The 15244-nt window shown below is 44.1% G+C and overlaps 1 protein-coding gene across 3 annotated transcripts in view; it reads left to right on the top strand.

Moving 5' to 3' along the window:
• The window catches only part of LOC144124405 (alkaline phosphatase-like), a 257620-nt gene extending 253936 nt beyond the window's left edge, over positions 1–3684 (top strand). For all 3 annotated transcript variants that reach the window (XM_077657033.1, XM_077657031.1, XM_077657032.1), the window contains 2 exons: positions 2383–2490; positions 3335–3684. In XM_077657033.1, coding sequence (XP_077513159.1) covers positions 2383–2490; positions 3335–3546 — 320 coding nt within the window. In that variant the 3' untranslated portion in view covers positions 3547–3684. The remainder of the gene's footprint in view (positions 1–2382; positions 2491–3334) is intronic.
• The last annotated feature ends 11560 nt before the right edge of the window (positions 3685–15244 follow it).

Here is a 15244-nt window from a genome sequence, read left to right as displayed (position 1 = left end):
ACTTGCTGGCACCGGATTCCATGAGGATGTTGTATTCCTCGGCCTGTATGTTGATGCATTTGCAGTGAAAACGCTGACTGCAAGACGCGCACGGCAAAAACTGCTGCCTACCACGAATGGGCTGGAGGCAGCGCGCACATGCGTCCGCATCGGGCGCCATGGATGCTGTCTGCTAATAGAAAGTTATATATATATATATATATATATATATATATATATATATATATATATATATATATATATATATATATATATATATAGCTTGGTGGCGCTTAATTTGCTGTAGGTCATGTTCTCCGATGAACAGACGTGTGACCGTTGGCCGCTGGAACGGGTAATCATTGCCCTGTCAGCGATGGCAGATTCCCCACGTGGAAGCTGGTGGTGTTGACTGGAAGCAGCACACCGAAGACGATCTGCACAATATAGAGGAACGTGTTATTGCTCCGCATCCTGGTAGTGCTGCGGTGACCAATACTAGGCAGATTCCGCACGTGGAAGCTGGTGGTTCCGACTCATCCTGGTATAATCTTCTCGGGTCCTGCGTGGCTGGGGGTGTTGACTGGAAGCAGTACAGCGACGACGGACTGCACAATACAGAGGAACCGGTTATTGCTCGGCATCCTGGTAGTGCTGCCGTGCCGAAATTGTTTTTATGGTTGTATTTTTATTCCCGTTTTAGGTTTTTTTTGTTTATTTGTGTTTTATTTTTTAATTCTTGTTTTCGTTTTGATGACGTCAATTGATGGACAGGTGAGCAGAGCTTTTTCTACGAACTGACACTTCCTGCGGACACTGATGAGGCAAGTAAGGCATTATATGGTTTATAGCTGGAAAATCCTGGGGTCCGTGTGAGCGACCTTTACTTTGCCTGTGCCAGGCGCTGGTGGTCGGTTATCTGAGGTACAGTGCGCCTGTTCTTTCGGGGATTAGGCTTACCGCCTTGCAAACGCTGGAAAGCGCTCAGACTCGTGCTTTAAGGCTGTGCTTGGGATTGCCATGCAGGGATTTGACATGGGGCACATTTTATGAGGCCCGCGCCTGCCCAGCCCGTAGGTATTTCCACCAGGAATCACACGGGCGCATTTGCGACACCTGACCAGGCGTCACCACGAATCCCCGGCAAATATTAGTAGTGCACGTCCAGAAGCAGCCCATTCGAAAGCGATCAGGCCGAAGGGTAATTCAATGCCATCAAACTACATGCCCCACCAGATTTGGGAGGTGCGATTATGGATAATTCCAAATCGCAAAGTGCGTGTCACTCTCCTCTTTCTCTCTTTCTGTCTTCCTGTATTCGATTCCTTGCGCGATTCAAGTTTATTATGAACCAACTAACCCAACAGCAAGTTCTTCTGCAAGAGCTGTGAGCTGCACTGGTGTAGTACCTTACTGTCTCCAACACATGATACCTTTTTAAAATGTGAAATACTGATAGTCTTTATTTTATACAATTACAGACTTTTAATAAGCAAGAAATGTTTTTCATGGAGTTATGACAATAATAGCGGTTATTTGCCAAGACTAGTTAAAAACAAGCGTAATCCGCAAACTAGAATAAGGAAATGTGGTTGGTGCCAGCACGTGGAACATCTTACAACGAACAGTCTGTCTGTTATGCTCTGCCAGTACTCCTAAATAAGTTAAACGAAGTATTGTTTGAGAGTTTTGAGCATTCCAATGACGTCAGTGAACAATTTCTTCTATAGAAGTCTATGTGATGATATGGCATGCATTTTAAAATCAGACTGCTGTTCTTTTCTGTGCTGTTATTTTTGTGCTTCAATGAACAACACTGTTTTTTACTTCGCGTTTTCTATTTTTTCCTACATTCTCTTTGTATGAAAAAATGATATCCTACCGTTTGTGTGCTTTACTGCAAAGTTGAAAAAGAGGGCAGGACCTCTGTCAAGATTGCAAGCGTTTATTCGTGTCTTCTCTATTTTAGAGAAAACCCTAAGTGATTGGTCGAATAATTTATAAATTAATTAACTTGTGTACTTGGTCTTGAACTGCAGTACACTTAGCAGCTGCCCGTCTGCACGTTCTTATGTTCCGTGAATAGCGGTGTGTGCACCGAAAAATGAACTTTCCACCGCAAACAAGCTGAAACCTCGCTTCCAAGAGCGCGCGCCCACAGATGCCGCATCACGTCTCTGATTGATAGCCCTGGGATGCGGGGACCTTTGTCTCACGGCACAGCTGGTGATGCTCACCGCTGCGCATGTGGTGGATACAACTGGCGGGTGCAGGGTGCCCATGTACTGAATTGAAATTTAGGGAGGTGCAGCTGATTTTTGCCAGTAGTGCAATCCTGCCTAAATTTAGGCAGACGGGAAAGCAGTAGCTTACATGGTCTGCCTCGTTTCCCCGGTGGCGCAGGCCTGGCGGGTTTTTCGGATGTCGACCAGCAGCCTTACACCGTGCTCGCATATGGCAACGGCCCGACCACCAGTCAAGAAAGGGCCAACCTGAGTGAAAAGGAAACAAGTAAGTGTGTTGTTGTTGAGGTCTTCAAGTGGCTTTGAGCTGGCTACAAAATTATTTATTTATTCATAAATGGTCAGTCGATTTGTGGACTTATATAGGCAGTGCGAATACACAAAAACACTCATAATATATTACAAAAATATTTGCCGGCAAGAGCAGTCATTTCTAACAAAGGGAAGGGGACTTGTTGTGAAGGAGTCAGTGCAAAGAGGGACGCAAGAGAGGACACATAAGACGTTCACGAGCGCCTATCTCCTCTCTAATGTCCCTCGTCCGTTCTTGCGTGAATTCACAACATTAAACACCAACTATACCGGCAGCATGCGCTCCTGAAAGGCACCTGTATTACAGTATCAGCATTCTATGTTCAGTAACCCAGTTCGTGATCTTTATCGACCATCGGCTATCGTGCCTTGAATTTATTTCCCTGTCCAAGCCTATTTATGTGTTTTGATTTTTGTACAAAAACTTAAACGAAGTTTTTTTGTCAGTTACCCGAAGAAGGGCGGATTTTTCTCTGTTTAATTTCATATACCAATGGCAAGGTAGCTAGCTGAACGATCTGAAAGGCTGGTTGATAAAAAAGGTTAGTAGTGCGCGAATGAGACACGATGCGAGAACAGGAGCGCCTGTGTTGTCGTTTTTGTTCCTTTACTCGTATCGTGTCTCATTCGCGCAGTACTAACCTTTTTTCTGCGAGGTAGCTGTGCCAGTAGAGCAGCTGCAGCGGTAGTGGTCACGCTTGCGCGACGTCGTGGTGATTGAATTCACTCGATGGTGCGTTAGGAGGTGAGCGCGAGGTGAAGCTGCAGCCAACCGTTACTGTCTCTTCTTCCACCGCCAGCGTCGATGAACTACACACAGCAAGCGGCGTTCCTCAAGCGGCTGGAGACGCACAGCGGCGAAGACGTCGCGGTGTTCGCCGCTGGGGCCTGGGCGCACCTCTTCAGTGGAGTCCACGACCAAACCTACATCCCGCACGCACTAGCCTATGCGGCCTGCATCGGCCAATTCTCCGGAGCCGAGTGCCATTCCGAGCAGATGAAAGGGCACTGAACTGTCCTCGAAGGCGCCCAGTTTCTGAACAGAAGGAGGTACAACTTGACGGTACTGAGCGTCCTCGGTACCGACCGCCCATTGTCCAAGGTGATGCTAGTTTCAACTGATTTAATTAATAAAAAAAGACAGATTGAGGTTGTTTGAGTGTATCGTCGGTAATGCCAACCTTCGTCGGTCCCGATGAAAACTGCTAAAAAAGAGCTTTTCCCACAAAGGTAAGTTTATTTACACTTCCTGCTCGAGAAAGAGGTGGCTTCGGCGGGAGAAGCTGCAGCTTGACCAAGCCCGATGCGTCAGCGGGGAGATGTCAGCGGCCACGAAGTGTGCTAAAAGGTGCTGCATTAGCACTAAAGACAAGAAACAAATAAGCAAGAAATATGACCAAGGTAAAACACAAATGACGTTTCGGGAGCGCTACGGCTCCCTTCTTCACAATGAGCAACGAGCTGTACGTCCCGGGCTTTTTGTAGCGGTTAGTATCGTTCTTAGATATTTCGCGTTGATAGGGTGCAATGTGCCATCATTCTTATTTATTGTGTTGGGCGCAGTCTGGATGATTATTGAGTCGAGATTTTGGCCTTCAAGGGCTGCGTTATTGTAAATTAGATACCCATCTAGGCATGTAGGGTGGGTGTCGGACGCCTCATCGCTGAGCTCTGTACAGCTCATTGTAGAATACCCTTTCTGGAAATCAGCCTAGCATCGTGATTGAACAAGTCATAGGTTGCTCGATTTCTGTTATCGATTACCTTTGTAAATAAATTGTTATTAGCGGATAGCCAGCTGACTGGTCCATAATTTCTGCCTTTTAGCGTCCATCTTTTGGATCACGAAAAAGTTCTTCCATGCTTCTTGCACGTTTGAGATCAAGAGACATTGCGTTACAGGGTGAGAAGCTATTTTTGTTCTTATTCTCTTCTGCTGCTTTTTTTATCTACGTTGCTTCTTAAACTCTCCGTTCTCCATATTTATTCGCCTGTGTGATACCAATTCTCAAGACCCCGCTGCCTCTGTTACATGCTCGTTCCTTTGTCTGCTAAATAGTTTAACGGGGGTCTCGATTCTGGCAGTCCTGACACCATAGGTAGCATAAGAAGGTTTTCGAATAGCTTCCGCCCTCACTTTTCGACCACGTTCCTACGTGGCGCTCGCGGTATTACAGGATGTGCTACGTCCGTCGCTATGGACGAGGGTGGCGCTCTTGGAGGCTCTCAAGGTTTGGTTAGACTACGCATAAATACCCCCGGGAGTAGATAATTGGACCACCGTTGCCGTAGCTCACCTGGTGGAGCGCCTGACCCTAAATTCAGAGGTCCTGATTTCGGATCTGACCAAAAGACAACCACTATTTTCTTTGGTTTCGGTGACTGTTGGTTTCAGCCTTATAATCAATTATTAGTTCGACTTATGTTCAAGTCAAAATGCAATTACTTTGTCCTTCGGTTGAATCGCGATATCATATCTGCTCTTCCACAGCTTGTTTCCGCAATGCCTCTATGACTGCAGATGTTTCTGTTGAATTAAATTCATTGCGGTAACCCAGGAAGGACATATATTGAGAGGGTTACGTTCTATGCATTCGTCAGTAACACGATAGATGGTATGTATGGTTAACTGTAGAGGTATCTTTTCGGAAACGCAGCCTGATCTCTTAGTTTACTTTCTACTTATTACAACTATGTGCAGCTCCCATGAGGAAATATTGAAGGGGAATAAACAATGTAGATACAACGTGCAAAGAAGATATTGGGAACATGCCAGCAAAGTAATACAGTATGAGAAGCCAAGGAAAAAGGAAAAAATAAATTAATTCGCAACCTACACTTATAAAAAAAACATAACGTGGACACATTGGCCCAGCGCTTATAGATATGCGAAATGGATACCGGTGCAATGTACATCAGATTGTGATTTCAGCAACCATTTTTAGATAGGGTACAGAAACCACATCAATTAGGAGATAATTAGAGTCCAATTAAGAGATAATTAGAGTCAAGAACTGAGTTAGGCATAAATGAATACTTAAATGGGACAATGACAACTGTTAATATTTTTTTTGTCTATTCTCTCCGATATGCAGCGTGGCAGCTTTAGATAAGCGCTTTTTAATAATACCGGCCCAGTCATTGTATATTTTAACCGTGAAAATTTCAGCCTGCAGATTTTTCTTTAAGCAGAGAATGTGTCTTCCAGCCAATGCAGTCGCGAATTTCCTAGCCCTTGATAGCAACGTTATATTTTCCAGTTACAAACATACATGCGCGATTCTGTGCCCTTGGAAACTTGGCTATTAGAGCACCTGTGAAAGGGTCCCATGCCAGCTGTTCCAACACTAGCCTGACATTTCTCAAATACAGTATTTATTTCATTAAAAGCAGCGCACTCCTAAAATATTTTTAAAAATTTCGAAAGACGGCAAGCTTTGGCAGTTGTGTACTTGTGGGCTGTCCAGCCGAGGACGCTCTGACAATAACACCGAGATATTTTACCTCATTCATAGTTTGGATAGTCTCAGAGTTAAACGGTTAAGATCCAATGATTTTTTATGCCTGTACATTGCACGTGGTAGCACTTCGATACAGTGTTTCATGCCCCACTTCAAGCACCAATCGAACTTTGTAAAGGTGAAGAAGTACTTGCAACTGGGCTTGTTGGTTGCCGCTCTGCAATACACTCAAATCATTAGGGCACATGACGGCCATGCAAGAAGCAATCGTCAGATTACAGTCTAAATCGTAGAAGAATGTGAAGAACAACGTGCACAGACGAAATGCGGACCATTTATAACCACCAGCCGCTTACGTCCGGTAACAAAATGACAGGATTCCACTTAATTCTCTTTTAGTGCGGATATGCGAAATCCTTTCCCGTTCCTCTCTTTATCCGTCCATTTAGTATATTTATTTTTATTATTTGAAATTCTGTTGTCCTATGTTTATTTCTTTTATTTCTTTCATTATTTTTTTATGCCACGTAAGCCTTCTCACGCATTTACATCGTTTTTCATCGAATCAGTCATGCAAAACCTGCTTCAGGCAGCATTTCTTTTCGTGAATTGCATTAATTACTTAAATAATTACAATTCATTGACGAAACTGTTCCCATTTCAAGATCTACTCACACACAACCTAACGCAATCAAACTTTAGCACATAATCGTCTGGACAAAATCTGTGGACACTTTTTGCTGGCGCGACATAACCATATAATGCTTTCGCATTAATAATCTTTCAGCCAACCAAATGTGTGGTCCAAAATACCAAGGAATGTAACCTTTACAGAAGAAGGTTATGTGCGACTTTATTTTTATTATTTTTAGTTTGCACTCCCCTGCCTCCCAAGGTTGTTATGCGTACCGTAATGGCTTAAGAAACGGGAGCAGTAAAGATTTTGCTCTAAAAATTGATAAATTATCTAGCGGTCGTAGGCGACTACCCCATGGTCATTTATGTTTCATGGTGTTTGTTGAGCATCATCATTATCAGCCTGACTACGCCCACTGCAGGGTAAAGGCCTCCCCCATGTCGCTGCAGTTAACCTTTCCCTTTGCCAGCTCCGGCCACCGTATCCCCGCAGACTTCTTAATCTCATCCGCCCACCAAACTTTCTACCGTCTCCTGCTGCGCTTCCCTTCTCTTGTTATCCAATATGTTACCCTCAAGGACCAGCAGTAATCTAGCTTTTAATATACTTATCTTATTCAAACCCATTTTTTCCTCTTTATTTCGTTCAGGCTGTTAATTTGCGTTGGTTCCTTCACCCGCTCTGCCAGCTTCTGGTCTTTTAACGTTACGCCTATCATTTTTCTTTCCATAACTCGCTGCGTTGTCCTTAACTTAAGCTGAACCCTTTTCGTTAGCCTCCACGTTTCTGCCCCGTAGGTGAGTACCGGTATGATTATGCTGTTGTACACGTTTCTCCTGAAGGATATTGATAAACTGCCATTCAAGATCTGAGAGAAGTTACCTTATGCGCACCACCCCATTCTTATCCTTCTAGTTATTCCCCTCTCATGATCTCGATCAGCTGTCACTACGTGCCATAAGTAGACGTATTCCTTTACCACTTTCAGCACCTCGCTACCAATTGTGGACTGCTGTTCCCTTGCGAGACTGCTGAAGATTGGTTTGGTGTTCTGCATGTTCATTGTCTAAAGGTGTTTATTCGAAGCGCACGTCGGTGGGCGTTGGCCGAACAGCGACACGACGGCGCACTCACAGGCGTCACTCAAAATCCTGGCTGCGCTTCGTCTACGTACCTCTTCGCTGCGCTGCTTGAACTGCTGCTGGTCGGTCCCATTACAATTTTACGGACTGCCGTGCTACTCTGCCTCTCTAACTCATTGATTATGCTTTAGAGCTCACCTCCTGAGTGACTTAGCAAGGCAATGTCATTAGATAATCGCTAACTTCTTAGGTATGCAGAAGAACCGACAACTGAGCTAGTTGGTGCATCTTTAAGCCGTGGTAAAACAGCGCAGCGACGACAGACACAGAGAAGACAGAAGAAGACGGACAAGCGCTGACTAACAACTAAAGTTTATTGGAAAAAAACACAGGTATTAATACACTCCTAAAACAACCAGGGAACACGCCCCTCTTAACATCCTTCTAATCGTGCGAATCTAGATACTTAATCTCACATTCGTGAAGAAGCACTGACGGTGTGCTGACGCATGCATCACCATTCGCGTGGATGCGATACGCCTCACACAGTTCCCTTGTCAATTTATCCCTGTGCCTGCAAACAACTTTTGTCTCATGGAAAAGAGGGTTGCACATTTTTTTGTCGGGGGAACCTGGGATATTATTCAGGGGGCAATCTCTAAAATGTAATGCAAGGTTGGACGATGGGGGGCCATTTAACGAGGTATGATGCTGACGAAGACGGGTGTTCACACATTTTCCCGTTTGGCCAATGTATTTCTTGCCACAGGAAAACTCAATGTCATACACTACGCTTTCAGCACATGACGTAAACTTCTTTTGGTGGTTTATTTTGCAGGCTCTACTCCCGGTTGGTTTCTGTTTTTTAGCCTTTGCTTTCCTATCTATTATGGCACAAATTTTTCCAAGCTTTTGCGGGGCTGAGAAGAGCACTTGAATTCCATATCTGGCGCCTACTCTTTTTAAGTTGTGTGACAAACGATGAAGATATGGTATAACCGTATGGCTCTTCATGCCTGACGGCTCTGATGGATGGCAACTCTTGAAAGATTTTAGTTTCCTCAGCAATTTATTGCAAGCAAGCACGATTACCTCTTCCGGAAATCCTGCCGATTGTAATCTACCAACCTGCTGATTAAAACTATTCTTCATTCCATGCACACACGATTTCGAAAGTGCTGATCCTAAACATGCAACGGCTATACCACTTTTAACTAATTTAGAATGGGCTGAGCGATAACTAAGCAAGGGCTTCGCTGAGCGCTGTTGAAAAGACCAGCAGGCATGATCAGGGTTCAGGACCAATCTTAAGTCTAAAAACTGTAGCTCGTTGTTCTCCGGGAGTTCAAAGGTGAACTTTAAACCTTCTCCACAACTAACAAAAACCCTTAGTATTTCTTCTACATGGCCCTTGAAATTTGTAGGCTCTACAAAAATTAAATAATCATCAACATACCTGAACACCTGTTTTACACAATCACTGAACTTAGAATTTATCGCCCTGTCAACGTGACACAGAAAAATATTACTTAACACCAGTGCTACTTTTGAACCTATGCATACCCCAGCTTTCTGAGCAAACAGTTTTCCTTCCCACTCGACAGAAGTCGATTGCAGGTAAAAGGTCAGAAGTTCTAAAAACGACTCCAAGAAACACCACAATCCGAAATAAATCTCTCTTCGTCATTGTCATTAGTTATGGTTTTCTTAACACACTGCAGGAGCTTATCTTGAGGTAGGGAATAGAACAAATCCTCCACATCGATGCTAAACATGCCACTCGAACCCGGGTTACAGCTTTGCAAAAACTCAACAATGGTGACAGAATTCGGGACCAGAAACGGATCATCAATCACAAGACTACTAAGGTGCTTTTGCAAAAAGCTTGATATCGAATGTTGCCAGCTGTTACGCTCCGTAACTATACATCGGAAAGGAATTTCGGGTTTATGCGTTTTCGCAGAGAAGAAAATATCTAGAATATTTTTCTGCGAACCACTAACAGAGCGCTGTAGTCCTATCAAATTCATTTCCCCCAGTAACCGTATTGCTTCTTTCTTTTGTCTATTGAGGTTAATATGAACTTGCTTAAAGTTCTTTGCGATAGATTTCCCGGCTCTTTCCCTGAACAGATTCTCTGGGATAACAACGAAATGCCCTTCTTTATCCGATACCAGCAACCGAAAGTCCTTTGACGAGAGAAAGTTTACCAGTGAAGCAAAGCTCAACCCCCTCACGGACCCTCCAACTGTCCCCTTCAAAGCCTCAACACACTCCGCCACGCACCTCGGTTGTTCCTCCTTCCGGGCCTGGCAAGACACACTCCTTCCAAGGGACAGCAATTCTTCTTTTCCTAGGGATGGCTGGACACAAAATTTCGGGCCTCGCTGCAGAACCTTTCGGAACCTTTCTGGCACCTGCTTGTCGCCCAGGACCAATACCTTGCCCTCAGAACACGGAGGCTTCGTCTTCGCCTGTAGCCAAGGGCGTGAAGAATACCAGAGGAATTCCGTGTGTTGCTTCGCTAGGTCACACCAATCACGAAAGCGCCGCACTCTATGCTTGTCACTGCCACATGCCGCCCAAAGGCAGTCCTTGTAGAAGCGGTGCTGGTGCCACCATTCCGATGCAATTATGCGGCACATTCGGCGACTGTGTCCTTTCGACGGGAGCAGGGTTCCGCACAACATTTGCACCTCTACCGGGCAAACGGCACGTCCTGCATGCCAGGAAGCCAGGCGAGCTTTTAAGGCAGTAAGCGCGATTAGGGAAGCCAAGGCAGCCTGGTTGTCAATAAGAGCGGTGTTAGGACAAAGAACAGAGCTCAGAGTACCAGAAATGAACTGCGGAAGAACCGACAACTGAGCTAGTTGGTGCATCTTTAAGCCGTGGTAAAAACAGCGCAGCGACGACAGACACAGAGAAGACAGAAGAAGACGGACAAGCGCTGACTAACAACTAAAGTTTATTGGAAAAAAACACAGGTATTAATACACTCCTAAAACAACCAGGGAACACGCCCCTCACGTTGCTGGTATCGGATAAAGAAGGGCATTTCGTTGTTATCCCAGAGAATCTGTTCAGGGAAAGAGCCGGGAAATCTATCGCAAAGAACTTTAAGCAAGTTCATATTAACCTCAATAGACAAAAGAAAGAAGCAATACGGTTACTGGGGGAAATGAATTTGATAGGACTACAGCGCTCTGTTAGTAGTTCGCAGAAAAATTGTCTAGATATTTTCTTCTCTGCGAAAACGCATAAACCCGAAATTCCTTTCCGATGTATAGTTACGGAGCGTAACAGCTGGCAACATTCGATATCAAGCTTTTTGCAAAAGCACCTTAGTAGTTCAGGAGCGTAAATTGCTGGGCTAGTTGGTTCATAATGTTGTCAGGGTGGAACCAGCGGAACACAGACGCAGGACAAGAAAAGGAGGTACACACACCACACCGCTGGACTTGCAACTGATTTATTTCGAAGAAAACCACCACATTTAAAGGATTCCCTGCGCAAGCGCACACTCTGGATGAAGGGAACAACTGTATTAAGATAAAAGAAAGTTATATTCTTTATCCGTGATAAAAACCGAGGGATCGCTGACACACTTTTCCTTGTTTTTCCTGATTAGAAACGCTTCAAGAATTTCACGCTCTCGTCTTGTTCTCCCCCGACCGATAATGCTCGTGCGGTGAAGCAAAGGAGAACATCCCTCGCATACCTTAACATGCAAGGCTAAATTGCTGCCAGTGCCTGAATTGAACGTTGTTCGGTGCTGCCTCAGACGTTCATTGATGCACCCTCCGGTTTGCCCGATGTAGGTTTTCCCACAGGACAATGGGATGCAATATACCACCCCTACTTCACACGAAGTGAACCTCGTCTGGTGCTTGGTTTTACAGGTCCCCTTTTTCTGCGGACCACCAGACATACGGGCGCACAAACCAGATAGTTTCCGGGGGGCAGTGTGGTGTGTGTACCTCCTTTTCTTGTCCTGCGTCTGTGTTCCGCTGGTTCCACCCTGACAGCACCTTAGTAGTCTTGTGATTGATGATCCGTTTCTGGTCCCGAATTCTGTCACCATTGTTGAGTTTTTGCAAAGCTGTAACCCGGGTTCGAGTGGCATGTTTAGCATCGATGTGGAGGATTTGTTCTATTCCCTACCTCAAGATAAGCTCCTGCAGTGTGTTAAGAAAACCATAACTAATGACAATGACGAAGAGAGATTTATTTCGGATTGTGGTGTTTCTGTGGAGTCGTTTTTGGAACTTCTGACCTTTTACCTGCAATCGACTTCTGTCGAGTGGGAAGGAAAACTGTTTGCTCAGAAAGCTGGGGTATGCATAGGTTCAAAAGTAGCACCGGTGTTATGTAATATTTTTCAGTGTCACGTTGACAGGGCGATAAATTCTAAGTTCAGTGATTGTGTAAAACAGGTGTTCAGGTATGTTGATGATTATTTAATTTTTGTAGAGCCTACAAATTTCAAGGGCCATGTAGAAGAAATACTAAGGGTTTTTGTTAGTTGTGGAGAAGGTTTAAAGTTCACCTTTGAACTCCCGGAGAACAACGAGCTACAGTTTTTAGACTTAAGATTGGTCCTGAACCCTGATCATGTCTGCTGGTCTTTTCAACAGCGCTCAGCGAAGCCCTTGCTTAGTTATCGCTCAGCCCATTCTAAATTAGTTAAAAGTGGTATAGCCGTTGCATGTTTAGGATCAGCACTTTCGAAATCGTGTGTGCATGGAATGAAGAATAGTTTTAATCAGCAGGTTGGTAGATTACAATCGGCAGGATTTCTGGAAGAGGTAATCGTGCTTGCTTGCAATAAATTGCTGAGGAAACTAAAATCTTTCAAGAGTTGCCATCCATCAGAGCCGTCAGGCATGAAGAGGCATACGGTTATACCATATCTTCATCGTTTGTCACACAACTTAAAAAGAGTAGGCGCCAGATATGGAATTCAAGTGCTCTTCTCAGCCCCGCAAAAGCTTGGAAAAATTTGTGCCATAATAGATAGGAAAGCAAAGGCTAAAATACAGAAACCAACCGGGAGTAGAGCCTGCAAAATAAACCACCAAAAGAAGTTTACGTCATGTGCTGAAAGCGTAGTGTATGACATTGAGTTTTCCTGTGGCAAGAAATTTATTTATTTATTTATTATTGATACCCTCAGGGCCAAAGGCATTTCAGAGGGGAGTGGTTACAAATCACAGAAAATGAACAAAAACAAAAATTCAACATACAAGCGTCATGTTCCTGGTTATACAATTCAGAAGTAAGCATAATATGTAAGTGCAAGGTAAGAGAACAAAACAAGGGAAACTAAAGTAAACAAAGGAAATGGAGAATGATAAGTACATTTGTTGTGAACCTTAGTATACAATGTTAGCTAAATTGCTACGGAAGCGCAGGATGTCTTGAATGCAGGCTGTCGATCCGGGAAGGTGGTTCCAATCTGCTGATGTACGGGGAATGAACGACTGAGAACAAGCTTTTGTTTCGTGCGACGTTATACCGACCTTGTGAACGTGGTCTAGCCGTGGAGAGATGAAAGACGGAGGAGATATCAATTCATCGCGTAGATTGGGACAGTTGTAAAAAATTTTATAACCGTGAAAAAATAAACATAACCGTGAAAATTTTCGACGGGAGGCTAAGGGTGGGAGGTTGAGCGTGTTTTTCATGGAGGTGACACTTGCAGTACGATTGAAGTTAAGTAGGATGAAACGGGCGGCGTTATTTTGTACAAGCTCGAGTGCATTAATTGAGTTTGCGTAGCTGGGGTCCCAAATTGCAGATGCGTATTCTAGTTTACTACGGACAAGGGTTTTGTATAACTTGAGTTTTAGGGAGGTAGGGGAATTGAAGAAATTCCGGCGTAGGTAGCCTAGCATGCTGTTAGCGTTGTTAATTATGGCGTTAATATGGAGCGACCAATTTAGAGTGGAAGATATATGAACTCCGAGGTAGCGATATGACGTGACGGCCTCCAGTATGGTATTATTTAGACAATATGCACCTGTAGTAGATGATGTGCGGGAGACACGTAAAACTTTGCATTTAGAAGAATTAAGTTGCATTAACCATAAGTTGCACCATGCAGATATAGCAGATAGATCATTCTGTAGAGCGCATACGTCGTTAGTGTCGTTAATTTCGCGAAAAATTACGCAGTCATCAGCGAATAAGTGTATGTTAGAGGTTACGCAAGAAGGTAGGTCATTAATGTAAATAAGAAATAAAAGAGGGCCTAAGACGGATCCCTGTGGCACTCCAGAATGGACGGGGGTTGATGGAGAGGTGGCATTGTTAGCAGTTACGAACTGAGTGCGGTTGCAAAGGAAATATTCGAGCCAGAAAAAAAGCCTAGGATCAAGGTTTAGTTTGCTTAGCTTAAAAAGTAGTAATTTGTGGCATACCTTTTCGAAGGCTTTTGCGAAGTCGAGCAAGACGCAGTCAGCTGTTGAGCGGCGATCAAGGATGAGATTAAGTTTATGCATAAATGATGCTAACTGAGTTTCGCAAGACAGTCGCTTACGAAAACCGTGCTGCATGTCTGAAAAAAATGAATTTTCTCCAAGAAGTTCGCGATACCTGTGTATAATATGTGCTCCAATACTTTACATGGAATACTTGTCAAAGATATGGGACGGTAGTTAAGGGGTGAATTCTTGTTACCTGATTTATGGATTGGGACCACCTTCCCGACCGTCCAGTCAGCAGGCAGAGCACCGGTGTCGAGGGACTGTTGAAATATCTTGCAAAGCAGCAATGAACAGTAAGTTTGAGAACCCTTAAGAAATTTCGCGTTGATTGAGTCAGTACCTGGACTGGAGCATGGTTTAAGGGATTCAATAATCTTCTCAATACCGCAAGCTTCGATGCAAATGGGATCCATAGTTATGTAGTTGTAAGTCTGCGCTTGTGGAAAAATGGTGTTAGTACAATGAACAAAGTTTTTACAGAATGTGGAGTTCAGTACCGCTAGGCATTCTGCATCTGGGATGGCAAGGCCATTCTCGTCTAATAAGTTAATGGTATCGCTGTGGCTGGGGTTGACAATGCGCCAGAACTTTTTAGGATCAGTGGAAAGAATGCTAGGAAGTGTATTGTGAAGAAAATTATTTTTTGTGCTTTTAAGTGCAGTTACGTAAACGGCGTTAGCTTCGCGGTACGCCTCCCATTTTGCGTTACTGCCAGACCTTTTCGCAACTCGGTAGAAACGTTTTTTTCGATTGGACAGTCGTTTAAGATAGGAGTTGTACCACGGGGCTCTCGAGTGGGAACAGATTGTCCGTAATGGTATGTATGTATCTGTTAATTCTTTAACCTTGGTAACGAATAGATTCCAGTTAGTATCGACAGATCGGTCATCAAACCCGTTGCAATAATAATCGATAAATTCGGCGAGTTCCCTGTTAATGGCCTGAAAATCAGCTTTTTTATAGTCGCGGATGTGTTTAGAAATCTTCTCAGCTGGGGGAGTAACGATGCAAATGTCAAATGAGAGCGATAGATGGTCGCTGAGAC

The sequence above is a fragment of the Amblyomma americanum genome, chromosome 3, assembly GCF_052857255.1.
Source record: "Amblyomma americanum isolate KBUSLIRL-KWMA chromosome 3, ASM5285725v1, whole genome shotgun sequence".
In the NCBI taxonomy this organism is placed as follows: domain Eukaryota; kingdom Metazoa; phylum Arthropoda; class Arachnida; order Ixodida; family Ixodidae; genus Amblyomma; species Amblyomma americanum.
Note: the sequence above shows the minus strand (reverse complement) of the source record. Positions and strands in the feature narration are given on the sequence as shown.